Source organism: Camelus ferus, chromosome 6 (genome assembly GCF_009834535.1).
Source record: "Camelus ferus isolate YT-003-E chromosome 6, BCGSAC_Cfer_1.0, whole genome shotgun sequence".
NCBI classification, from domain to species: Eukaryota; Metazoa; Chordata; class Mammalia; order Artiodactyla; family Camelidae; genus Camelus; species Camelus ferus.
In genome coordinates this window covers 57192456-57219500 of record NC_045701.1, presented here as the reverse complement: position 1 = coordinate 57219500, position 27045 = coordinate 57192456, and the positions used below count along the sequence as shown (strand labels likewise).

General features: G+C 38.8%; 1 protein-coding gene across 3 annotated transcripts in view; it reads left to right on the top strand.

Annotated features, from left to right (window-relative positions):
* The window catches only part of SLC35F4 (solute carrier family 35 member F4), a 222348-nt gene that overhangs the window by 169327 nt on the left and 25976 nt on the right, over positions 1-27045 (top strand). For all 3 annotated transcript variants that reach the window (XM_032482098.1, XM_032482097.1, XM_032482099.1), the window contains exon 2: positions 23960-24145. In XM_032482098.1, coding sequence (XP_032337989.1) covers positions 23960-24145 — 186 coding nt within the window. The remainder of the gene's footprint in view (positions 1-23959; positions 24146-27045) is intronic.

Below are 27045 nucleotides of genomic sequence, written 5' to 3'. Positions count from 1 at the left end.
TTTTACTCTTGTTTGCTTACCAAAGGAACAGAACAAATACTTTAATATTTATTCCTTATCTTTGACCAAGAAATGACCTTTATAGTGAGGATTTTGATTGAAAATTTGCAACCACCATGGGAGCAGGGAGGTGATTAATATGCCAAATCAGTTCCCCTGAATTCTGGGGTTGGAAGATTTCAGGGATCTTAAAGAAAGTTTCACATCTTCTATTAAATTACAAAGCCAAGTGTGATTTTTATGAATCTTTTGCACTGTGAATAAAGGATTATCTTCTTCTAACAAAATTACCCCAAATTATCTAGCTTTGCCATCTTTTCTTCCTTCCTTCTATCCATCCATCCATTCTGCAGATCCTCATTTCCATTAAGCTCAGAATTTATCAGTATATTTGGGCTTTCCGTGTTGGGTTCTAATTCACCTGTTTTCCAACCTCTTTACCCCCATATACTGTGAACCAAGGCAGAGAGCCTTGGTCTCCTTCCTCCGCCACCCATCTGCATATGTGTCCATTCCCATCTCTCACATAACAGATTGGGGATGGTCTGTCTACCAGTTGGGTAACATGACTTCTGTATTTTCAAAATCTCTGCATAGAAAATGTTATTTCTCTTTGCATCTGTGTGCTCTCTCCACTTCCTGCAGTGCTTTCTTGCCCCTCCCCACACCTTCCTCGATAAACGCCAGTCCTTGTGCTGCTATTACTGCACCGAAGGTAATCTTCCCAGAGCCAACAATGACTGTCACGTCACTAAAGTCACACTTTGTGCCCTGCTCTTCGTCCCTCACTCTCTTCCTTGGCTTCCCTATTTGTTATGTCCTTCTGGGTTTTCCCCCTGCCTTTTGGGCTACTTTATTTTAGGTTCATATCCTTTTAATTGTTGTTTTTTTAAGGTTCAGTCCGAGTTATCTGCATTTCTCAGTCAGCATCCTCTCTCTGGATGGTCTCCTCCCCTCTGACAGGAGTCTCCCAGGGCTGCTGTAACTAAGTACCAGAAACTGGGTGGCTTAACTAGCAGAAATTTATTGTCTCATAGTTCTGGAGGCTCGGAGTCTAAGATCAAGGTGTTAAGCAGGGTTGCTTCCTTGCTGAGGTCTGTGAGAGAAAACCTATGCCGTGCTTCTTGCCTGGCTCTTGATATGCTGACAATCTCTGGCTTGTAGAAGTATCACCCTTGTATCTGCCTTCATCTTCACATGGTGTTTTCACTCTGTGTGTGTGTGTGTGTGTGTGTGTGTGTGTGTCCAAATTTCCCCTTTTTATAAAGACACCAGTCATATGGAATTAGGGCCCACCCTAACATCCTCATTTTGATTCGCTTACCTCTGTAAAGATCCTTTTTCAAAATAAGATCACGTTCTCACATACTAGGGGGAGTTAGGACTTCAACATGTGAATTTAGCCAGTTGTTGGGGATGAAGGAGGTGGACATATTTTGGTCCATAACCTCTGCTGTGGCTTCAGTGACTTGTCCACATACTGATGACTCTCAAATCTGTGAATCCATCTGAAACCTGTCTTCTAAACTCTAGAGCTGTGTGTCCAACTGCTCACTGTCCATCTCCCCTTGGCTGGCTTTCTTGCACCTTAAACTAGCAGGTCTAAGACTGCATTCATCATCCACCCCCCTGAACTAGGTCCTCTCTCTAGCTCAGTGAATGGTGTCTTATCACTTCAATTGGACAGAAACTGATAGATATCCTTGACTCCTTCACCCTCATTTCTACAACCACATCCAATCATTTTGCAGGTTGTCTCTATTCTATCTCTGCAATAGCTCTCAAATCTACCTCTCCTCTACCTCACTGCTACCACCTCTTCAAGGTCACTTCTGTCTCTCCTCCAGACCACTCCAGTGTTCTCTTAATAAGTTGTTCTATCTCTGGTTTTACTCCTTCTCAGTCCATGTTCCACACTGCAGAGAAATCTTCTAAGGACCCAAATCTGATCATTCTGTTTCCCTACTTAAAACCATTCAGCAGCAGTGAGTGTCCTTGGAAGTAGTCACTGGTCCCAGATAGCAGGCATTAGGCGTTGAGCTGGACATTGACGGTAGAGTAAGTGAGGAAGAGGTTTGTGTGAGTGTGGAGCTGGGACGTAACTCTTGGGGGTTCAGGTTCTAGGACTGTGTCAGCCACCCACCTGGTGGGTGTGGACACCATAACAGTGTGGAAATAACCTGATGCTGGTTGTTTCGCTGATCCCATATCCCCCGAGGCAGAAACTTGCAGTTTTATTTAGCTTGGGGTTTAAATCACAGTGGAGCTGCCTGAGCAGCTGCCTCTGCCAGCTCATGACTTGCACTCCTCCCAAGTGACAAATGTACCTGCTAACCACATTAGCTGTACCCTGGCATGCTTGTCTCCTCATTTATTTATTTCTGCTCATGAACAAGGCATAAGTATTTTGTGAACTGATCCATAGGCTCATAGTTTGAAAGCCAATTCCCAAATGAGAAGATACTTGCAGACCATTGGCTCCCAGATTAAAAGCTGGCTTGCCCACCCATTCGGCATATAGCACTCTTTATACAAATTACTGTGTACTAAGCTTTTCCCCTCCTGGGCCATAAGAAAAAGAGGACAGGCGTCGTGCCCGCTTATCTTCCTTACGCTTAGCCAAGGGCTAGGCACATAGTAGGCATCAATAACTTAAATAACAGAATTAGGCCAATAGCATCAGGTCTTTTGGTTTATCCTGAATTGGCTTTTGACAATAATGAAGTACGAGGCTGCCTTACTAATGCCTTATCAAACCCATCAATCAAGAAACTCACCAGGTCCATTTGGAAGGGAATGTATTCTAGGGGAGCCTCAGGGAGGAATTTGTAAGTGAAGGTTTCTGCAGTCAGTAGGGAATACTTTCCAAGATTTTCAGAGCAATAGTGACATTGCAAGAGGGTGGCAGTGATGCTACAAGGTACATAGGAATCTTAGTACCCTTTATGTGCACCTCTGTATGGGGAAAGACCCTGGTTCAAATTACAAGGAAACCAAGACTTTGGGGAAAGAAGAGACAAAAGCTCATCCAGAGGAAAGCCAGTGTGAATGCTTAATGGAAAGCAAACGGGATGATTCAAAGCAAGAGCAACATATAAAAATCCAGAACTAGAAAGCAAATTAGAATCAGTTACTTATTTGAGCAAGAAGTTATTATTTCAAGCATAAACATTCTCACTGCATTTAAATGCCATTATATTATTTATGTTTTAAGAAGTGTATTTGGTATTATAAAAAGCAAAATGTTGTGTAGTCTAGTTTTTTTAATGAACCTCTATAATGTTTTCCACAGTAGCTACACCAATTTATAGTCCCATCAACCATGTATAAGGGTTCCCTTTTCTCCACACCCTTTCCAGCATTTATTTTTTGTAGACATTTTGATGACAGGCATTCTCTCAGGTGTGAATTGATATCTCATGGTTTTGCATTTCTCTAATAATTAGCAATGTTGAGCATCTTTTCCTGTGCTTATTGGCCATCTGTTTGTCTTCTTTGGGGAAATGTCTGTTTAGGGCTCCTGCCGATTTGTTGATTGGGTTGTTTGTTTTTTCGATATTGAGTTGCATGAGCTGTTTGTATGTTTTGTATATTAACACCTTGTCCGTTGCATAATTTACAAATATAGTTCTCCTGTTCCACAGGTCCTCTTTTTATTTTGTTGATGGTTTCCTTTGCTGTGCAAAAGCTTTTAAATTTGATGAGGTGCCATTTGTTTAATTTTGCTTTTATTTCTTTTGCCTTGAGCAACTGCTCTGAGAAAACATTGCTACAATCTTTATGTCAAAGAATGCTTTACCTGTGCTCTCTTCTAGGAGTTTTACGGTATCATGTCTTACATTTAGGTCTTTAAACCATTTTGAGTTTATTTTTGTATACGGTGTGAGGGAGTGTTCTAATTTCATTGATTTACATTGAGGCTGTCCAGCTTTCCCAACACCACTTGACGAAGAGATTATCTTTTTCCATTGTATATTCTTGCCTCTCTTGTCCAAGATTAACTGACTGTAGGTGTGTCAGTTTATTTGTGGGCTCTCTATTCTCGTCCATTGATCCATGTGTCTGTTTTTGTGCCAATACCATACTGTTTTCATTTCTGTATTTTGTAGTGTTGTCTGAAGTCTGGGAGGGTTACTCCACCAGCTTCGTTCTTTTTCCTCAGGATCGCTTTGGCAATTCTGGGTCTTTTGTGATTCTATATAAATGTTAGGATTATTTGTTCTAGTTCTGTGAAAAATGTCCTGGGTAATTTGATAGCGATTCCTTTAAATCTGTAGATTGCTTTGGGTAGTATGGCCATTTTAACAATATTAGTTCTTCCAATCTAAGAGCATGGGCTGTCTTTCCATTTCTTTAAATCATCTTCGGTTTTCTTAATCAATGTTGTATAACTCTTTCTGTATAAGTCTTTTGCCTCTCGGTCAGGTCTATTCTGAAGTATTTTTTTTAATGCAATTTCAAAAGGGATTTTTTAAAAACATTTCATTGCTAGTGTAAAGAAATGCAACAGAATTCTGTGTATCAATCGTGTATCCTGCTACCTTGCTGAAATCATTTATCAGTTCTAGTAGTTTTTATGTGTAGTCTTTAGGGTTTTCTATGTGTGGTACCATGTCATTTTCATGTAGTGACAGTTTTACCTCTTCCCTTCCAGTCTGGGTCCCTTTTATTTCTTTTTCTTATCTGAATGCTGTAGCTACGACTTCCAATACTATGTTGGATAGAAGTGGTGAAGTGGGCATCCTCGTCTTGTTTCAGAATTTAGTGGGAAGACTTACAGCTTTTCACCACTGAGTATTATACTGGCTGTGGGTTTGTTGTAAATAGCTTTTATTATGTTGAGATATGTTCCCTCTATACCCACTTTGGTAAGAGTTTTTATCATGAATGGACATTAAATTTTACCAAATGTTTTTTCTGCACCTATTGAGATGATCATGTAGTTTTTGTCTTCTTTTGTTGATGTGGTGAATTGATTGATTTACATATGATGAAACATCCTTGTGAGCCTGGGATGAATTCAGTATGATCATGGTGCACGATCCTTCTTGTGTGTTGTTGGAGTCACTTTGCTAATATTTTGTTGAGAAATTTTGCATCTATATTCATCAAAGATATCGGCAGTTTTCTTTTTTGGTAGTGTTTTTGTCTGATTTTGGTATCAGGATGATGGTGGCTTCATAGAAAGATATTGGAGATGTTCCTCCTCTTCAGTCTTTTGGAAGCTTTTGAGAAGGATCAGTGTACATTCTTTGTTTGGTAGAATTCCTCAGTGAAGTCATTGGTCTTGGACTTTCGTTTGCAGGGAGTTTTTTAAAATTACAGATTCTATTTCACTTCTAGTGACCTGTCTGTTCAAATTATTTCTTCTTGATCCTGTTTTGGTGGGCTGTATGTTTCTAGAAACTTGCACATTTCTTCCAGGCTATTTTGTTAGCATATCACTGTTCATAGTAATTTCTTACGATACATTTGTGTTTGTATTTCTGTGGTATCAGTTATTTCTCCTCTTTGTTTCTTACTCTATTTGGGTCTTCTCTCTCTTCTTGGTAAGCCTGGCCAGAGGCTTGTCAGTTTTCCTTATCTTTAAAAAAAAAACCTGATCTTAGTTTTATTAATCTTTTCTATTGTTTTTACCTTGATTTTGTTTATTTCCTCTCTGATCTTTATTATTTCTTTCCTTCTGCTGACTTTAAGCTTTGTTTGAGCTTCTTTGTCTAATTCTTTTAGGTGGTAGGTTAGGTTGGTTGAGATTTTGTTTCTGAGGAAGGCTTGTATCACTGTGAACTTCCCTCTTAGAACTGCTCCTGCTGCATCCCCTAGACTTGGTAAAGTTGTGTTTTCTTTTTGTTTGTCTCAAGGTATTTTCTGATTTCCTCCTTGATTTCATCATTGACCTACTGGTTTTTTAGTAGCATGTTGTTTAGTTTCCATGTGTTTCTTCTTTTCCCATTTTTCTTTCTGTAGGTGATTTCTAGTTTCATACTTTTGTGGTCAGCAAAGATGCTTGAAATAATTTCTATCTTAAATTTGCTGAGGCTCTTTTTGGGACCGAGTATGTGTCTATCCTAGAGACTGTTCCATGCACACTTGGAAAGAATGTGTATTCTGGGTTTTTTTTGGATATAGTGTCCTGTATATATCAATTAACTAGCCTATTTTCTCATGAAGGACCTCTGTTGCTTTATTGCTTTTCTGTCTGGATGGTCTGTCCATTGATATCAATGAGGAGTTAAAGTCTCCTACTATTGTCATATTATTGTCAGCTTTCTTCCTTTGTGTGTGTTAGTATTTGCTTTATATATTTAGGTGCTCCTATATTGGATGTGTATATATTAATGAGTATAATATCACCTTCTTGTATTGATCCCTTTATCGTTATATAATACCCATCTTTCTTTATGGCCTTTGTTTTAAACTCTAGTTTGTCTGATATAAGTATTGCTACCCATACTTTCCTGTCATTTCTATTTACATGAACTATCTTTTTCCACCCCCTCAGTCCCTGAGAGGTGAACCCCTGCATGTACTGGCAATGGCCACTGCCACCGTAAATGGATCACACCCCAGGTTCCCTGGGCTTCTCTTTGTGGCTAGACTGAGTCTTTTCCCAGGGCCAGGTTGGCCCAGATCTTGCAGCAGGCTGTGGTGTGATATAAGCAGGGTCAAGGTGTTCACTCCATTTAAACTGGGGAGTGTGGTGATGCAGCAGTTGCCAGTGCAAGGCTCTCTGCTCTGATTATTGGCAAGCCAGTGTGCATGAACTCCTTGCATGTAGAGCCTAGGCTTATCTGACCCTTCTCTCTGTCCCAGCATTTCTTCCATCAGGCAAAGGGGCTTTGCTGGACAGGACCCCAGGACTGGGATGCCTAGATTGTGGTTTGACCATCTCACTCCCCAGGGGGAGACTGTGCCTATGTGGACCTTCTCTTCCTTTCAGATCCCTCCCAGGGAGCACAGGTGCCAACCCAATGCCTTTTCCCCCCATCTTACTTAGTTACATGGAGAGCTATCTTGCAGCTCTGGTTGTATGGGAGTTCTTTTGCCAGTTTCCAATTAGTTTTCCATGAGAATTGCTCCATGTGTAGATATGGTTTTAATGTGTTTGTTGGGGGAGGTGAGCTCTATATCCTTCTACGCCATCATGATCACCTCCCATAATTGTGTAGTCTTAACGCCAGCAACTTACCAACTAAGAGAAAGGGGTGTATATTCAAAGGTACAGTTTCCAGGCTACATTTAAATACCCTACGTAGCTGAACTATAGATTTATACTAGGCCAGGATAGCACTTTTATTTTCTTCATATAGCACATTTTCTTATCTATTTTGCTTCAGTGTGTTGAGCTGATCTCTTTGGGATATGTTCTCAGATGCATTCTAAATTTCTTTTGGTTTTTATGGGTTACAGTGAGTATTTCAGAACCATCAGAACAGGCCTTTTCACTGTATGGCCAGTGACTCTCTACTTATTGGCATCAGAGTGACTATAGTGACATGGAGTAGAAGTGAGGTTGGTGCAGCTTAAGAAATCCCCCTCCTCTACCTTTACCTGGGCATCAGCCAGCTCTCTTCCAGGGGAAAACTTGCTATCAGGTGTTGAGCAAAAGTAATGGCCAGCTATACCACCTTAAGAATGTCTGCCATTGGGTTCTTAGAGGAAAGCTGGAACAGATTCCAAAAAATCGTCCTAAACACACTTACTGGGTTCTTCCCTGAGAACATCACCCATAGAAATATCTTCACTGTAAAGAGAAGTACTGAGTGAAGACATAGGAGGGAAAGGGGAAAAGACAGGTGAGGAGGGAGCTTTGAAACTGTAGAGTTGGTATCAGACACAGAAGCCTCAGAAGTTGTTTATGGCTGGTTAGCAAAAGGGAGATTAACTGGGTTGACTTCAGAGGAGAGGTGCCCAGAACCTTGGAAAATGTACAGGAACTAAGAGGCCTTCACAGCCTAGCAGCCAGAACAGTCTGCCAGGACCCTGCTGTTCCATTACTACTGGCACCCTGACCAAACACCCTGCCACTACTACTCAGGGAACTTTAACCATCCTGGCTTTCTTGAGATTCAAATTCTGAATAGAAGGGTCTGATCAGCTGAAACCAAGCCATGTCTGCGTGCTATTGCCAGGGGCAGGGAGAGTTATCCGTTTCCTTTAGCTTCCACTTTGAGATATGAGGCACTTTCCCACCAAGGCTTATGTAATGGAGGGAATAAGTCCCCCCTAAATGGGAAGGAAGTTGGGTGTTGGGCAGTTAAAAATAGAACAGAGGACCAAGTATCCACATTAAAAAAATACATTCAGGGAGTTGTTAACTGGGCTTATAAGTGACTTTAAAAAATCATTATTGTTTTGCAGTAGAAAAAACTTTCTCTTATCTGGAAAATTATTTAAGATCAAGATTATCACCCCCAAATTTTAAATGCAATTTTGTGATATTCTACTGATTCATATCTAGGATCAACCAAATAGATTCAAAATTCTTTCTTAGGTACCTGGAGAACACCTAAAACTCCATTTCAGATTTCTATGACTGTCCTGCAGAAATCATCGAGGTTAACCCATAATCTACCGATGACAGAAGGTGTGGAGAGTCACACGGCTGAGCAGTCAGACACAGACTGGGTGTGGGCGAGAGAAGAGGTAGCTGGAACCAGGAAAGCAGCTTTAGACTTAATAAAGCATGGGTGTGATGAGCACCTCAGCTGAAGGAAGGGGGTCATTCTTGCCAGCACTGAGAGCGAGACAGAGGGACAGAAGTGATTTAAACAATCAAATGTAAAATGATAGCTATGTGACATGATGGAGGTGTGAGCTAATGCTGTGATGGTGATCATTTTGCAGCATAGTAGTGTGTCAAACTGACATGTTGTACACCTTAAATTTATACATGCTATATGCCACTTATGTCTCAGTAAAGCTGGAAAAGATTAAATTGGACATAGGCTTTGCAGAGTCAAAGATTTTTAAGCACTATGAGATTTCCAAACAACATCAGTCGTGTGAGCCCAGTAAACAGAGGACCATACAGGAACAGTACTTTAGCAATGGTGTAATTCTCTACAATGGAATCTTCTATGTGAACTGTTTTCTTACTGTGTGGAATTCATCTGTTTTTTCCATGAACGTGGGGTTGAACTGTAAGAAGCCTCCTAGAGGAAAAAGGGGACAGGTGGATCAGTGTGCTCTCTGTGTGTTCTACATGTGTTCGTTCTTTTGGAACAGAAGTATATCTGAACCCCTGCCTTTTAACAATAGCTTTTTAGAGCTGCTGGAAGAAGGAAAGGAAACCAGAGAATTCCTTTGAATTTTGACCATAGGATGCAGTTATAAAATAAAGTGAAATGGAGAAGTCCAAAGTTAAGGATGGCATTTTTTTCGGGGGAGAGAGCCAGAAGAAATGCATCCTGACTTCAACCTCTTCTTTAGAATACAAATCTAGAACATATGTTTGACAAGTGTAAAGGTTGCTTAAGAATGGAGCTCCTCTGGCATACACAGGCCCCGGGTAAGGGGTGCTATGGTTGCACCACACAAAGGGTGAGGTCATGACCGGGAGGAGGAACTAAGACTGGTTTACATGCACAAGATACTATTATTATTGTGTTCTTTCTGTTTTACCATGGGAATGCCTAAATCTTAGCAGGAGGAAAAGGGTTTCACAGCAATACATGTTACTAAAGGGAATTTCCCATTTCTCTCTTTAGTTTAATTTTTTTAATTGAAATCATAATTAAAAGATAGTTTACAATGTTGTCAACGTTTGGTGTACAGCATAATAGTTTAGTCATACGTGTCTGTACATATATTCATTTTCATATTCTTTTTCATCATGTTACTACAAGATATTGAATATAGTTCCCTGTGCTATACAGTATAAACTTGTGTATCTATTTTATGTATATTAGTTAATATCTGCAAATCTAGAACTCTCAAATTTATCCCTTCTTACCCCCTTCTCCCCTAATAACCATAAGTTTGTTTTCCATGTCTGGGAGTCTGTTTTGTAAGTAAGTTTGTTTGTCTTTTTTTTTTTAGACTCCGCATAGAAGTGATGTCATATGGTATTTTTCTTTCTCTTTCTGGCTTACCTCACTTAGATTGACATTGTCTAGGTCCATCCATGTTGCTGCAAATGGCATTATTTTATTATTTTTTATGGCTGAGTAGCATTCCATTTTGTAAATAAACCACAATTTCTTTATCCAGTCATCTGCTGATAGACATTTAGGTTGCTTCCAAGTCTTGGCTATTGTATATAGTGCTGCTGTGAACACTGGGGTACATGCATCTTCTCTTTAAAGAACATGTTTTTACTTGAACACTTTGCAAATAGGTGCCTCTCCTCGAGGGTCTAGCTATTCTATACATCCTGCCTTTTCCTGCCCTTTTGCCTTCATGAGACTCTCCTTCCAACCCATCATCCCTCTTCAAGATACCTCTTTTACTCTCAACACCTAAAAGGGCAAAAGCTCTACTTGGCTTTGTTGGAAGCTGCTCTGGGCTCTCTTCCCATCCAAAACCTGCCCTGTTCTAGGATCTGCTGGACTCCCTCATCCTCTAATTGTCTAGCCTGAAATTAATCTCTACTCTCTGAACAATAATTATCCTTATCTTCTGTACCACTGAACTATTTCCCCTGATATTCTTAGGTATTCTTGTGAATATATATCCTTTTATCTTCCCCAAAAGATTGTTAGCTTCTTGTTTGTGTACAGGAAGAGCCCAACAATACAGGTTAGCTGAAATGGGAAGGCAACAAAGTACACTGAAAGAATATGGACTTTGGAACCAGACACATCTGACTTTTAATTCTTATCTAGACTATTGGAGATTTACTTTCCTCATCTACAAGATGGGGATAGTAAAATCCACCCCACAAATCCCCCCCACAATATTGCTGTGATATCTGGAGATCATATGTAAAGCTCTTAGCACGTGGTAAGTGCTAAATAAATGCTAGGCATTTTTAGTTTTACATCATAAAAATAGGGAGCTGTGATATCCTTTTCAGTTTTAAAGTTAGTTATAGGCAGAGAAAATAAATCATGTTCCACATAGCAGAAAATGTAACTATTATATATTTTTATTATATAAAAAATAACAAACTTTTCTTCTAAAAAAAGATTTTAGGTAAATTTTAAAGATTAGGTTTTAAAAGGTTTTCTTAAAAGTCACTTTTTAAATTTAGTTTTTGTTGAAGTATAATTTATTTATAATATTGTGTTAGTTTCTGGTGTACAACAAAGTGATTATTATACATACATATACATATTCTTTTCCATTATGGTTACTACAGGATGTTGAGAATAGTTCCCTGTTCTATACAGTAGGGCTTTGTTTATTTTATATGTAGTAGTTTGTATTAAGTTACTTTAATAAGCATTTATAAGTACCCAAATAAATGCATATAAAATAGAAAAAAATGCATTTTACATTTTGAAACTCTAGCTTTTAGGTAATGGGCATTTGATTGTCATTTGCAATAAGATATTTAGCAAGTCTTAAAAAATTTAATATGAAACAAACAATCTGTATAAAAATATGGAAAATAATATAATAAAAAGCCAGGTCATTTTCAATTTTTTTTTAATGAAATGAATCAAGAGGGTTAAGAGATACAGAGAGTGAGTAGTACTTGAAGTTAAAAAATGGTACTGTGTTGGGTTTCAGCCTTTAAAGGATAAGATGATACAGACTGAAATGGAAAGTTAGTATATTGCTTGTGCATTAACTATCCACCATGCTGCCCTTTTTCAATAATTCTAGTGCTAAATGTTTACCTAAGAAGAGAGTAACTGATAAAAAAAAATTGACAGACCTCTAGCTAGGCTCACCAAGAAAAGGGAGAGGACTCAAACAAAATAATGAAAGAGGAGAAATAACAACTGATGCCACAGAAATACTACTAAGAAATTACTATGAACGGTAATATGCAAACAAAATAGACAACCTAGAAGAAATGGACAAGTTCCTAGAAACATACAGCCTGCCAAGACTGAATCAAGAAGAAACAGATAATTTGAACAGACCAGATAATCACTAGAAGTGAATCTGTAATAAAAAATCAAAATACTCCCTGCAAACAAAAGTCCAAGACTGGATGGCTTCACTAGGGAATTCTACCAAACAGATGAAGAAGTTATTCCTACCCTTCTCAGACTCTTTCAAAAGACTGAAGAGGAAGGAACACTCCCGAAGTCATTCTATGAGGCCACCATCATCCTGATACCAAAACCAAAGACACTGCCAAACAAAAAGATTACAGGCCAATATCTTTGACAAATATAGATGTAAAGCTCCTCAACAAAATATTAGCAAAGTGAATGCAATAATACATAAATGTATTATATACCATAAGCAAGTTGGATTCATCACAGGGTCACAAGGACAGTTCAACATATGCAAATCAATCAATATGATACACCACATCAACAAAAGGAAAGACAAAAACTGCATGACTATTTCAACAGCTGTAGAAAAAGTATTTTACAAAATTTGACATATGTTCCCCCTATGCCCATTTTGGTTAGAGTTTGTATCATGAATGGATGTTAATGTAATGAGTATTATATTGGCTGTGAATTTGTCATAAATGACTTAACAATGAAAAGCTGAAAGTCTTTCTGCTACATTCAGGCACAAGATGCCCACTCTCACCACCACTATTCAACATAGTATTGGAAGTCCTAGCTATGATAGTTAAACAAGAAAAACAAATAAAAGATATCAAAATTGGAAGGGAAGAAGTAAAATTGTCACTATTTGCAAATGATACACAATGAAGAAAAGACAGTCTCTTTAGTAAGTGGTGTTGGGAAAACCGGACAGCCTCATGTAAATCAATGAAATTAGAACACTCCCTCAAGCCATATACAAAAATAAACTCAAAATAGTTTAAAGACCTAAATATAAGATGTGACACCATAAAACTCCTAGATGAGAACATAGGCAAAACATTCTCTGACATAAAATTGTAATAATATTTTCTTAGATCAGTTTCCCAAGGTGAAAGAAATAAAGGGAAAAACAAACAAATGGGACCTAATCCAACTTATATGCTTTTGCACAGCAAAGGAAACATCAATAAAACGAAAAGACAACCTATGAAATGGGAGAAAGTATTTGCAAACAATGAAACTGACAAGGGGTGAATTTCCAAAATATACAGACAATGCATTCAGCTTGATATCACAAAATAACCTAATAAAAAAAATGGGCAGAAGACCTAAATAGACATTTCTCCAAAGAAGACATATAGATGGCCAACAGGCATGTGAAAAAATGCAAATCAAACCACGATGATGTATCATCTCACACCAGTCATAATGGCCATCATCAAAAAGTCTACAAATAATATATATATGTGTGTGTGTGTATATATATGAATATTATTCAGCCATAAAAAAGAAAAATATTGTCATTTGCAGCAACATGGATGGACCTAGAGATAATTATATACTAAATGAAGTCAGACAGAGAAAGACAAACGTTACTTATCACTTACATGTAGAATCTAAAAAAGTAAAAATCAACTTATTTACAAAATAGAAACAGACTCACAGACACAGAAAACAAACCTATGGTTACTAAAGGGCAAAAGGGAGTTGAAGGATAAATCAGGAGTATGGGATTAAGAGATACAAACCCCTATATATAAAATAAACAATAATGATTTACTACTGTATAGCACAGGTAATTATATTCCACATCTTATAATAACCTATAATGGAAAATAATTTGAAGCTATACACCTGAAAATAACACAATTATTATGAATCAACTATTTTTTAATAAATAAAAAAGGAGAGTAACTTTACAGCAGATTCCTTTTGGATTTCTAAGAAAATCCAACCAATACTGATGACAATAAATATTCCTTTACTACAAGGAATAATTGCTGTCTTTGTAATTCAATGGAATATCAGTTAAAAAATAAGGTGAAATACAGCTTTTCACATAACCTTTTGTTGAATTATTGATGTCTTGTCTCTTTTTATAAGACAGAATGTCACGGTGATAATTATGGCTCCCAAACAACTCCCAGTCAAAATTCAGGACCACAATTCTGTCTTTGATGTTTTGTCAGTGATTATAACATCTTCATGGAGATCATGGATATTTAAAAGAAATTAATAGAAGTTTAGTTGAAAATTGTCAAAGCTAGTTTTATGCTTAAAATATGATCCATCAATTAAAGAAGCTTAAAGCTAGACGATCATGTGGTCCAATCCCTGATTTTGTGATTCTAATATTATTGTAGAAACATGGATATCGGATGCCTTTTATCTGCCCCTCCTCCACCTGCCTCCGTCCGGCAGTAGAACTCTAAGGACTACAGAAACAGACTTTCTTGCTCTTTGGCTTTGATTGACCAATGGGGAGACCCTACAGGACATCAAAAGAAGGGAGTATTTTCAGGATCCCCCAGGTGGATGCCTACTTTAATGAAAAGTCATAACTCATATTGGTCAACCCTCTCCTTTCAGATTTTTCTAATCACTCCCTCCTCTTGTCCCTTCAGGCTCAAGTGCAGTAAGAGCTGTTGCTAAACCTGGGTACTGCCCTACTTGCTCTGCTTTCTCACTCATAGTGGTTCTCAGACTTTATCTTGCACTGGAATCACTGAGGGGCTCCTTAAACCCCACTTATAGTTACCTCCACAGCAAAGTTTCTGATTCAAATGTCTGAGATGGCTGCTGCTGATCTGCATTTTTAACAAGTTCCCAGGTGATGCTAGAACCATTGCCCTACAGCCCTATACCTTGACCACTGTTTTATAAATTATCCTAGTTCTCTCTTCCTTCTGGAACCTTGACAAATATGAATGACTAAAAAAAATTAGTTGAAAATAGACAAAGTTTGTTTATGATTAAACATGATTTTCAGGTGCTTGTTTGAAAAAAATTTAAACCAAAGAAGAGAAAGCTTTAGGAATTTAGGAAATCATTTTGTCCAATAAATTTCAGAGCAGAAAAGATGTAGACAAAGAGAGGTCAAGTGATTTACCAGCCAGTTGTTGTCCTGATTTTCAGAAATTTTTCCAGGATACTATGCTGCCTCTTATACAGTAGCTCTTATCCCTCCCACCCCACTTCCCTCTCCCGTCGCCTGGATTGTGTAATCACCATCTGTGTTTCCATTATCTCCATCTTTAGGTTTGGGCACCAGAGGTGCATGTGGTATTTCAAGTAAACATGCACCAACAGTTTGCAGCAACTCAGGAGAAGACCTCTGGCTCACTTTTCAGTATAGGTCTTAGCTGAACAGAATGTTTCATTGATGTTTTGTGCTCATGGGAGATAAGAGTCAACAGCAGGACACTTGTTTAAACATTTGAGTCTTGTCTATCCATTTGTCGTCCAAGTCATCTTGCACTCACCCACACAGAAACTCCCTGGACACTTTGCTTCTCTCTCACCTATTTTCCAAAGACCTTTTCCCAGTTAATCTTTATCAGCCTGGCTTTTCAAATTGTTATCTGAGAATCCCATACCTTACCTTCCATCTGTTTAGGCATTTGTTTTTCTCAGTAGTTGTAGTTCTTCTTTGCCCTCTTTGCTTTGAAGTTTCTAAGTGAAAACCCACGGCACTGTCTGCCCAGCTCTAGCCATACTTTCCTGGGAGCTGCAGCCTGTTGCAGTGTTCTCTGGCCACAGAAATGGGGCCAGGAGTCAGTAAAAGATACAAGCTCCTTCCTCAAGATTTTTGACTATAGGCAACTAGATTTCTCCTAGGAGGCTAAAGCTGTGAGATTGGAAAACTAAGAGCTTTGAACAACCACATTTTTTGCAAAGTGGCAGCTAAACAAGAAGAAATGAGAGATGGGGGACTGCTCCACTACGCCACACCCTGGGTTCCAGCTTTTCCTGAGGTTTAGGGACATCCTCGGCCATCTTATTAAAACTCCCCATTTTTACTTAAAACAATTCAGTTTGGATTTCCATTACATGAAGTCAAACATTGTGATTGAAATTGATAAACAGGAATGACCATTTGTGCTACTTTATCTGATCACTACTAGTTATAATAGTATGCATTTCTTGAGTATGTTCTGTGGACCATTTAATCCACACGACACTCCTCAGATTTGGGTAGAACAGGAGAGAAAACTGAGGTTAAGGGAGATTACATGGCCATCCCCTGCCTCAGTGTTGTACAACTATACATGGCTGAGCCCAGATTCCTACCAGGTCTCCCCAGATTTAAACAACCTGTATTCTTAACCACTGTGTTCTGTCTGGATCTCAATTAGACCAAAATTCCTTTCCAAGTAACAGGCAAGTGTAGAAGAATGGGGTTTGATGCTCTTTTGTACTCAGAATTCAGCATCTTAGAGTTGATCATCTTATCATTAAGTTTCATAGCACGCAGTTTACACCTCTGAGTATTCGCTCCTACAATTTTCTCTGACGCAGCATGAAACTCTGCCTGGCAAAGTCCTGCTCATCCTTCAAAGCCAACTTTGATATAACCTCCCATGGAGTCTTTCCTACTCCAGGCTGAACGAATCACTCCCTTTCTTCTTGCTTTGCAGTTTGCATTACAGTTAATTGGTTACGTGTCTGGCTCTAATACTAGGTTGAGAGCACAATGCAGCCATGGACTGTGTGTTCATCATTTGTCTAACTCCTGTTCCTGACATAATCCTTGCCTTAGAATAGGTGCTTAATAATTGCTTGTTGAACTAAATTGATTTGGGGAGCATGCAGAGCCCAACCAGAGCAGATGAAGGAATCATATTCTTGTACCTGGACAATTATGAAAAATGGCACAAGGTGGCCCTATCACTATGGCTCGGGTGAGGATATGTCTTTACAAGGGGCAGGGAGACTCCCTGGTGTGACTAATGGGAGACTTTCAACCCGTCACTCCTAATTTATTCTCAATACCTATCAAAGTCTGAACACTGTTCACTAACTGAATTTGCAATACCCAGGCACTCACTGTGGCATGTAAAATACAAAATAGGTATGATTTATTTATGATCCTTGACTGCATCCCAGGTGACATTCTGAATATGTATTTTCACCAGGGCTGGCTTTATATTAATTGAACAGTATAAGACATAGGCTGGTGTCTTCATTTCCAGGACTGGGGACAGCTGTTTCAAGGACCAAGCCCTGAACATGCCTCTGGGCATGGCTCTGAAGTTTAAATTTGCCTTTTTAGGACAACGGTTTGAATGTCTGCAGTGGCTCAACTACTGTCAGGTCTCTTCCATGAATCAGCAAGCGGGAGGCAGCTGGCAGCAGGCAGTCAGCTTTGAGCTATATTGCATAATGACCAGGAGGTACAGAAGCCAGGACGTAGCACGTCAGGGAGAATGAGAAAGAAAGAGAAATCACTAGTTTGGCCTGTGAATCCAACACTTGCTAGCTACACGTGACTTACTAACTTTTTAGTAACTATGGCTAATATTTTATCTCAATCTCTTTTCAACTTGCTACCCAACCCATGTTTGGATTTCCTCCTTTCCACCTACAATTGCTGAATAATCACAGAGTGATCGCTGGTATTCACCTAAGAAAACATGAGAACACCTCATGTAGAAATAAATTATAAAAGATACTTGAAAGATAAATTAAAAATGACTCTTGGAGTATCTGAGTATCAGCCCCTCTTGGAGAGCATGAATAAATGAGTGTTCCCTGAATTTTAGACAGCCTCTTTTCATTGAATTTGAAATATTCAACTAGAAACAAAGCTGTGAGCCACAAGATGGTGGAATAGAAAGACCTTGAGCTCACCTCCTCTCATGGGCACACCAAAATCACAACTATTTGCAAAACAACCATCAGTGAAAAAGACCAGAACTTACCAGACTAGATCTACAACTAAAGATATATCAAGAAGGAACAATAATGAGACGTGTAGGAGGGGCAGAGTCATGATATCGTCAAATCATACGCCAGGGTGGGTGATCCACAAACAGGAGAATAATTACAACTGCAGAGGTTCTCCCAGAGGAGAGGTCATACTTTGGGCTCCCCAGCCCAGGGGTCCTGCCCTGGGAAGAGAAGCCCCCAGAGCATTTGGCTTTGATGATCAGCAAGGCTTACTTTCAGGAAGCTCAGAGGACAGGGAAATAAAGACTTCACTCTTAAAGGGCTCACACAAAATCTCGCACACTCTGGAACCCAGGGCAGAAGCACTTATTTGATGGGAGCCTAGGCCAGACCTGTCTTCTGATCCCAGGGAGTCACCCAGAGAGGCAGGAGGCAACTCCAACTCACTGTGGGGACATAGACACTGCCAGCAGCCATTTTTGGGAGTTCCTTCTACCACATGGACACTGCTGCTGACAAACACCATTCTGGAATCTTTAGCTTATTAGCACCAGGACCCAGCCCCACACCAACAGTCTACAGGCACCAGTGCTGGGATGCCTCAGGCCAAGCAACTAAGTAGACACTGACAGAGCCCCACTGAGTAGTGGACAGGCTGCCTTAAGAGCCCCTCAGCCCACAGCCACCTCTGGACATGGCCTTGCCCACTAGAGGGCCCAGGACCTGGCCCAGTGTACCACTGCATGGGCACTAGACCTGAGACCCCCCAGGGCCCTTCAGCCAGAGACCCCGGGTCCTAGGCCCTGCCCACTAGTGAGCATGCCCTAGCCTCAGGCCAATTCCACCCACCAGTGGGCAAACACTAGCCACAAGAAAACAATAATACCTCAGTCTACAGACAGGGCCTGTCCACTAGCAGGCCAGATCCTGTCCTGGGACCAGCTGGGCCAGGCCCTGCCCACTATGGGTAAAGCCAGTGTAGCAATATTTACATCAGACAAAATAGACTTCAAAATAAAAACTTGTAAGAGACAAAGAAGGACATTACATAATGATCAAGGAGTCAATCCAAGAAGATATAACAATTGTAAATATATATATACCCAACATATATATGTAAATATTATATGTACCTAAATACATAAAGCAAATACTAACAGACAAAGAGAGAAACCAACAGCAACACAATATTAGTAGGGGACTTTAACACCCCACTCACATCAATGGGCAGGTCATTCAGACAGGAAATCAATAAGGAAACATTGGCCTTAAATGACACATTAGGCCAGATGAGCTTAATAGATACATATACAGAACATTCCATCCAAAAGCAGCAGAATATACATTCTTTTGAAGTGCACATGTAACATTCTCCAGGATTTATCACATGCTAGGCCACAAAACAAGCCTCAGTAAATTTAAGAAAACTGAAATCATATCAAGCATCTTTTCCGATCACAATGCTGTAAGACTAAAAATCAGCTACAAGATAAAATGGCAAAAATCACAAAAACATGGAGGCTAAACAGTATGCTACTAAGCAACCAATAGATCACTGAAGAAATCAAAGAGGAAATAAAAAAATACCTGGAGACATATGAAAACAAAAGCACAACAATCAATAATCTATGGGACTCAAAACAACACAAACAGATGTTAAGATATATTGTGTTCATGAACTGGAAGAATTAATATTGTTAAAATGACACACTACGCAAAACAATCTACAGATTCAATGCAATCTCTGCCAAAATACCAAGGGCATTTTTTACAGAACTAGAACAAATAATTTTAAAATTCATATGGAAACATGAAAGACTCTGAATAGCCAAAACAATCTTGGGAAAGAAGAACAGAGCTGGAGGAATCATGCTACCTGATTTCAGACTATACTGCAAAGCTACAGTAATCAAAACAGTATGGTACTGGCACAAAAATAGACACATCGATCAATGGAATAGAATAGAGAGCCCACAAATAAACCCATGCACTTATGGTCAATTAATCTATGACAAAGGAGGTGAGAATATACAATGGAGGAAAAAAGACAGTCTCTTGAATAGGTGGTGCTGGGAAAACTGGACAGATATGTGTAAAAGAAGGAAATGAGAACATTCCCTAACACCATATACACCAAAACAAACAAAAACAAACCCTCAAAATGGATTAAAGACCTAAATAAAAGACCAGAAACCATAAAACTCCTAAAGGAAAACATAGGCAGAATACTCTTTGTCATAAATCATAGCAATATTTTTTAAATGTCTCCTAAAGCAAAGGAAATAAAAGCAAAAATAAACAAATGGGACCTAATTAAGCTTAAAAGCTTTTGCACAGCAAAGGAAACCATCAACAAAATGAAAAGACAATTACTGAATGGGAGAAAGTATTTGCAAATGATATGACTGATAATGGGTTAATAGCCAAAATATATAAATAGCTCCTACAATTCAATATCAAGAAAACAAACAACACAATTAAACAAATGTGCAGCAGAACTGAACAGACAATTTTTCCAAGGAGTAAATGCAGATGGCAAACAGGCACATGAAAATATGCTAAACATCGCTAATCATCAGGGAAGTGCAAATCAAAACCACAATGAGATTTCACCTCACATCTGTCAGAATGGCTATCATCAAAAAGAATACAAATAACAAATGTTGGCAAGGATGTGGGAAAAGGAACCGTCTTACACTGTTGGTAGAAATGTTAAGTGATGTAGCCACTGTGGAAAAAACAGTATGGAAGTTTCTCAAAAAACTAAAAATAGCCAGCAATTCTACTCCCGGGTATATATGCAGAAAAAGCTGAAAACTCTAATTCAAAAAAATATATGCACCCCAATGTTCATAACAGCACTACTTACAATAGCCAAAACATGGAAGCAGCCCAAGTGCCCATCAACAGATGAATAGATAAAGAAGATGTGATACACACACACACTAGAATACTACTTAGCCATAAAAAAAGAATGAAATTTTGCCTTTTGCAACAACCTAGATAGACTTGGAGGGTATTGTGCTAAGTGAAATAAGTCAGACAGAGGAAGACAAACATTGTATGATATCACTTATATGTGGAGTCTAAAAAATAAAAGTGTTGAATATAACAAAAAAGAAACAGACTCACAGATATAGAGAACAAACTAATGGTTACCAGTGAGGGGGAGGGGCAAGATAAGAGGGGATTAAGAGGTAAAAACCATGTATAAAGCCACAAGGATATACGGTACAGTGCAGAGAATATAGCCAATATTTTGTAATAACTATAAATGGAATACAACCTCTAAAAATTGTGAATCACCATGTTGTACACGTGAAACTTGCATAACATTGTACTTCAACTATACTACAATAAAAAAATAAAAATAAACATAGCTGTGGAAGTAGGGCAAACATTTTGGATGTGTAAAATTAGAATCTTATGTATTTTTGACACTTTTATCACAACAGTATTAACACAGCATTAATTCAAGCACAGTACTCAGTATGTTTTGCTTCTGTTGATTTTTGAGTAGCTGTACATTTTTTAAAAGTTGAGATTAAATAATAAATTTTTGTTAGGTCAACTTGACAGAATTAAAAGATGGTATTGCTAACTCCATTTTTATATTCCTCTACTTTTTACAAGATTAAGGAAAAAAGAGAAAGAAAGAAAAGAAAACAAGATATACTTTTGTTATAGATGGAGATGCCTAGACCATGGAACTAACACTTGCATCTAAGTTACACTGCTGTTCTGTTAGGTTCCCTGATGGAGATGATGGTTCAGGAACTCAAGCTTAGGTCCTATTTGTTTGTTTATTTATTTTTGCTTTTATTTCTATTGCTTGGGAAGATTGACCTAGGAGAACATTGCTTAGATTAAAAAAATATATATCAAAATTATAAAAGGTGGGAGAGGGGAGCAAGAAAATAATAGATTTTTTTTTTTTTTGGACATCACTACTTCTCATGGTTCTGCTTTGATTGCTTCAAGTGATTACTCACATAGTACATAACACGATGTATTCAAAACCAAAAGAAAGCCAAGATATCATTGCTATTTCAAGATTTTGCTTTTGACAGTTTCTACCTCCTTTCTACCATTTCAGAAGTACCACACCAAGACATAACATCCATGACCCAGAGAGAATGACAGTCTCTGTTCTCAACCCTCTATCAGTGAGAATAAAGAATATACACAAACACCCCAGAGAGCAGTCAGAGCAGTATACCTGTCTTAGAATTGATAGCTATCAGTGTCCAAGCTGATTCTGATACTCTTCATCTCATCATCCCAGTTGAACCTCATCAAAGTCAACAGGTATTGTTTGAGGTCACACTGTATATAGAACATTTCCCCTAGTTCTTAGAGACCATTAAAAAAAGCACAGGATAGATATGTACAGACACAATTATGGACATATATATACACTGGGTTGACATACATACACATATTTCCTAGTTCTGACAACTGAAAAGATCCACATTCAGGGGTATCCCAGTAACAGTGAGCACACTCACAGTCAGATCTTGGTTTCCAAATACCATTCTCCAAATAAAGTTAATAGAGATCCTTAGAGAAATGACTGATTCCAGGAATGGAGCATAGGTAAATAAAAGATGAGCCCAGAATATCTTTAGTGCCAGAAAGTAAGAAGAGCTTAAAAACAAAACAAAACAAAAAACCCCAAAAGAATGGAGATGTGTCAAAGGAACTCAGAAGTCAATCTGAAAGAACTCCCAGTGGTGAAAGCTGGAATTATTTGTGCAAAAGAACGAACAGTCCAGGTTTGATCATAACCCAAAGTATAAAATATATATAAGCCCATACTAATATAAATAAATGACTGAATGGATAAAGGGAGAAAAAAAAGACAAATCTTCTCTTGAGAAGAATTCCAAATACTATGTGTAGACATTTCCCCTCCAGAATGTAAAGCTTAACACTTCTTCATTCCTCACCACGGAGTATGGGCTGGAATTAGTGACTCACTTCCAAAGAACAGAGTATGGGAAGGGGAGAAGGACAGTGGAGAACCCTGACACACGCTGTCTTGACCAGGTGATCAAGGTTAACATCATAGGTAATAAATCATATTGGCAGCATATCAGGGCTGATATCACATAATAAGAATACTTCACCTTTGTGGTGTTCCTCCCCGAAACACATAACCCCAAAATAAACATGAAAAGAAATCTAACAAACTCCAATTGAGGGACATTCTTCCTACAAAATACTTCAACAGTACTTCTCAAAACTTGTGAAAAATAAAGACTGAAATACTTCCGTAGACCATAGGAGGCCTAAGGAGACAAAATGACTAAATGTAATGTGGTGTCCTGGATGGGATCCAGAAAAAGGTCACTGGTGATAAAACCAGTGAAATCCAGATGAAGTTCGAGTGTGGGATACAGTGATGCAAAGATGGTTCAGGATCCGCAAATCAGTCAGTGTGATACACCGCATTAACAAATGAAAAATGAAAATCAGTCATCTCAGCAGGTGCAAAAAAGCATTTGACAAATTCAACATCGATTTATGATAAAAACTCTCAGCAAAATGGGTGTACAGGGGACATACCTTATCATAACAAAGGCCTTATATTACAAGGCCACAGCTAACATCATACTCAGTGGTGAAAAGCTGAAAGCCTTTCCTCTGAGACTGAAAACAAGAAAAGGATGACCCCCTCTTGACACTTCTATTCAGCATAGTATTGGAAGTCCTAGCCAGAGCAGAGGAAACACCACAAAGCTGGATTTTAGTGATCAACCTGATGGAACAGTGTAGAGTGGATTTAACAGGAGAAGCTGTTGGCAGTTTTATGAGTTAGGAATTCAACAGTCAGCCTCAGGAAGAAAAGGGAGGAAGCAGGCATAACATCACTTTGCTTTCCCAGAGGTAAACTATTCCACTGTGATAACAGTTCTAATCAGAACAGATATGTCAACCCAAACACCATCTTCTAACGTTCATTTCCACTTAATGGGTTTATCTAAAAAGATCCTTTATCTTAAGGACACAGACTTCGCCAACATAGCATTTTCTTATTAGGAGCCTCTTTTGTAAAATTAGCAATGAGTTCGGTAAATATTCCATATATTTTACTGCCAAGGCATTTAAAAATCTGTTTTTTCCTCCAGGAAGTTCTCAAACTGGCATGAACTCTTTCTCCCCAGGTACCTCCAGATCATCGGTTACTCGATGTAAACCAGGAGCCAACTGCCCCAGTTCACACAGTAGCATCAGTAGACAACTGTCCCCTCTGTCTGTCACTGAAGATTCTTCTGCTCCTATTCTTGAACTTCAGAGTCGAGGATCCTCTGGAGTTTGTGGACACAGAGCCGAGAGGCAGAACAGATCAGGTATGTTGGTGACTTCCCCTTAAATAACAGTACGTCTAAGTAAGCTTCTAACCAGCAGTGCAAGATCTGACCATTGGCACAGAATGTAGAGATGTTATATGGACTCTCAGAGGAGGGTGTGGGGAAAGTTTATCAAGTAGAAGGAGAAGGAAGAAGGGAAATGTAGAGGTACAATCTGTTAATGGTGTCTGGTGTAGCAGAGAAATAATACCAAAACCTATAGTTGAAGGGCTTAACACATGGTTGAACAATGACTTCTAATGACGTTTATAAGGAAACTAATTTTCTCATTTTTAAGATGTCAAAAGCTAGCATCTTTTAACTCAACCCTGGGGTTTAGCAATAGCACGCTGTGCCCATTCTGAGACTAAAAGCACCAGTAAAATCACAGACTCTGCTCTTGTCTTCATCAAGACTGCTAGTCCTTGGAGCCCATCAAGTTTTCCCAATTTTATGTCTCCTTCAGGACACTTCACTTGCCTCTTTGATCAGTCAAGATCTCTAGCCTTTCCTCACAGCCGACTGACACTCTCTAACTCCTGGGTTACTTGGGTTACTGAAATTACTAGATAAATCTCCTGACTATATCCATGAGTTTCCCAGCAAATGTATCATTTTAAAATGCAGCAGGGTCCACTAGGCTGCTGGCCAGTACTGTTACTTTTTGGTGGTAGACATCTGACTGCCTTCCCAGAGATGCTACCAAGCCCCGAGTCCATACTTACTTCCTCTTACATATGACCACACTTCTACCTTCCAGAAGAGACCAAAACAACTGTGTGGTAACAGATACTTTCCTCTCTGCCTCAGATGTCTCTGTTCTTTTGTTTGCTGATTACCATCATTGCAGAACCTCATTTGACTTTTGTGTTTGTTGCCCTTCTGATGTTAACTCCTTCTCCTGTATCCCTCATCACCTCCTCTCCCTCTCTTCCACCTGCATTTTCAGTCTCTCCTCCTCCATTTATTCCTTCAGCTTGGCCAGCAACGTATTAAAATCCTTTGCATCCTTAAAATCAATAGTAACAACAGCAAAGACAACAAAATGCTCTATCCAAAATAAGTGAGTAGTAAAAGAAAAAAAAAAGACAATGAAAACCAAAAACCTCGTAACTTTGAGAACATTGGCTTTAAAAAAATAAACAGAAGAGAAATAGTAATTCAGGGGAATCAGTTACGGATAGGGGTAAACAAAGGTATAGAGGAGATGTGAAAGCCTCTTCTAGGGTTCTACTAATTTGAGATCTTTTATATGAGAAAAGATATATTATCAAAAAATGACAACATTTAAAAATGATATCTCAGCAACTATGGACCCCAAGGCTAAAACTCTTAAAAAAAAGTTAAGAAAATGACATCTTAAATCTTCAGAAAGTTTTAATTGGCTTTAATAAGTTGCAGTAATATTCTTATTATCCCAGTTATCTGCAGGACAGAATGTTCCAGTTAATTAAATATGGTTAATAAGGACTTGCCCTATCTATCATATACAAATTACAGATCTCAAAGACAGTACCATTAAAGACCAGATGGGACATAATTTACTCTTTCTGTAATGATTCAGAAGGCATTTGGGGATATTCTGAGGCACCAAAAAGAAAAGAGAAAAGGAGAATAATCTGACGAGCAGCTCACCTGCTTTCAAGAATATTATGGTGCTTAACCTCAAAATGAATCCCGTGAGATAGATGTTATCACTGTTTGACAGAGAAGCTAAGAATGAAATTAAGCATATTCTCTGAGCCAGACAATGGCAGGGGTAGGACTTCCACTCATGTTTCCAAATTCCAGTGACCTTTAGCATTCTTTTGTATGACTCCAATTAAGATTCATAGAAATGGATGGAATTCCTGATAAATCAATTTTAATGACATATACAAAACTCTAAATCTAAGCAGGACTAAAGAAGGTCATGTTTAAAATGGTCAGAAAAATAAAAGAGCCCTGGAGAGGCAATCTTTCTCTAATATCTATAGATGGTAAAATTAAAGAATTGTCGACAATTAAATCTAGTTAGCAGAAGGAAGAATCGGTCAGTACGACGGAGGGATTTAGGTAACTACTGACGTCATGAAAAGTCCTTTCCGTTACATGATGGTGGTCACGGTGCAATCTTCAAAGGTGACGGTGAAGGCAGCTACCAGCTAAAAGGGGTATTTAATATCTTTGTAGAATCATTCCTTCTTTACAAGATGGCCCCTGAGAGTGATGTGATCTGAAGTGTAGTAGAGTTTTCTCGTTCTCTTAAGTATCACTTCTCTTAAGCCCCATGCAAGACTGCCATTCCTGCTAGGAAGCAGAACTTTTCCTCCAAACCATTTCTGAAACTTCCAGTGCTTAAATGGAGAGCTCAAGCCTGAAACCTAAACAGAATGAGTATTCAGAATAAAAAGTTTGGACCCTGGAATCATGCTGACTTGGGCTCAACCCTGAACAATCTTTAATACAAGTCTCAGTTTTTTCATCTGCATAATGGGAATGATAATACCTCCGTCATTGGGAAGGCCTGTGTTCCCTTCCTAGCCTTCCAACACGAGTCTCTTACTCATTTTAGTGTTTTCCCTCTACTGTCTGTATAAGCCACATGGTCATAGAGGGAGTTTGCGGAAGGGTTATTAAAAGCCAGTATTGTCCATACACAGCCAAGGGTGCTGGCCAATTCAAACTTCCAGACTCATCTCAATGTCCTGCCTTATGAAAGTTTCTCCTGATCATTTCTCACTTCACCTCTTAACAAGTGTTTCTCTCTTGCCTCCATATGGCCTTGTATCTGTTATGCTTGGCCCTTATCACACTGTATTAGATGTGTTTTCTGGCCTTCCTTTAGGTAATGAGCTCAGGTCTTTCATTTTTGAACCACTGGGACCTGACTAACTAGCTCCTGGAAGCCTCCATAGCAC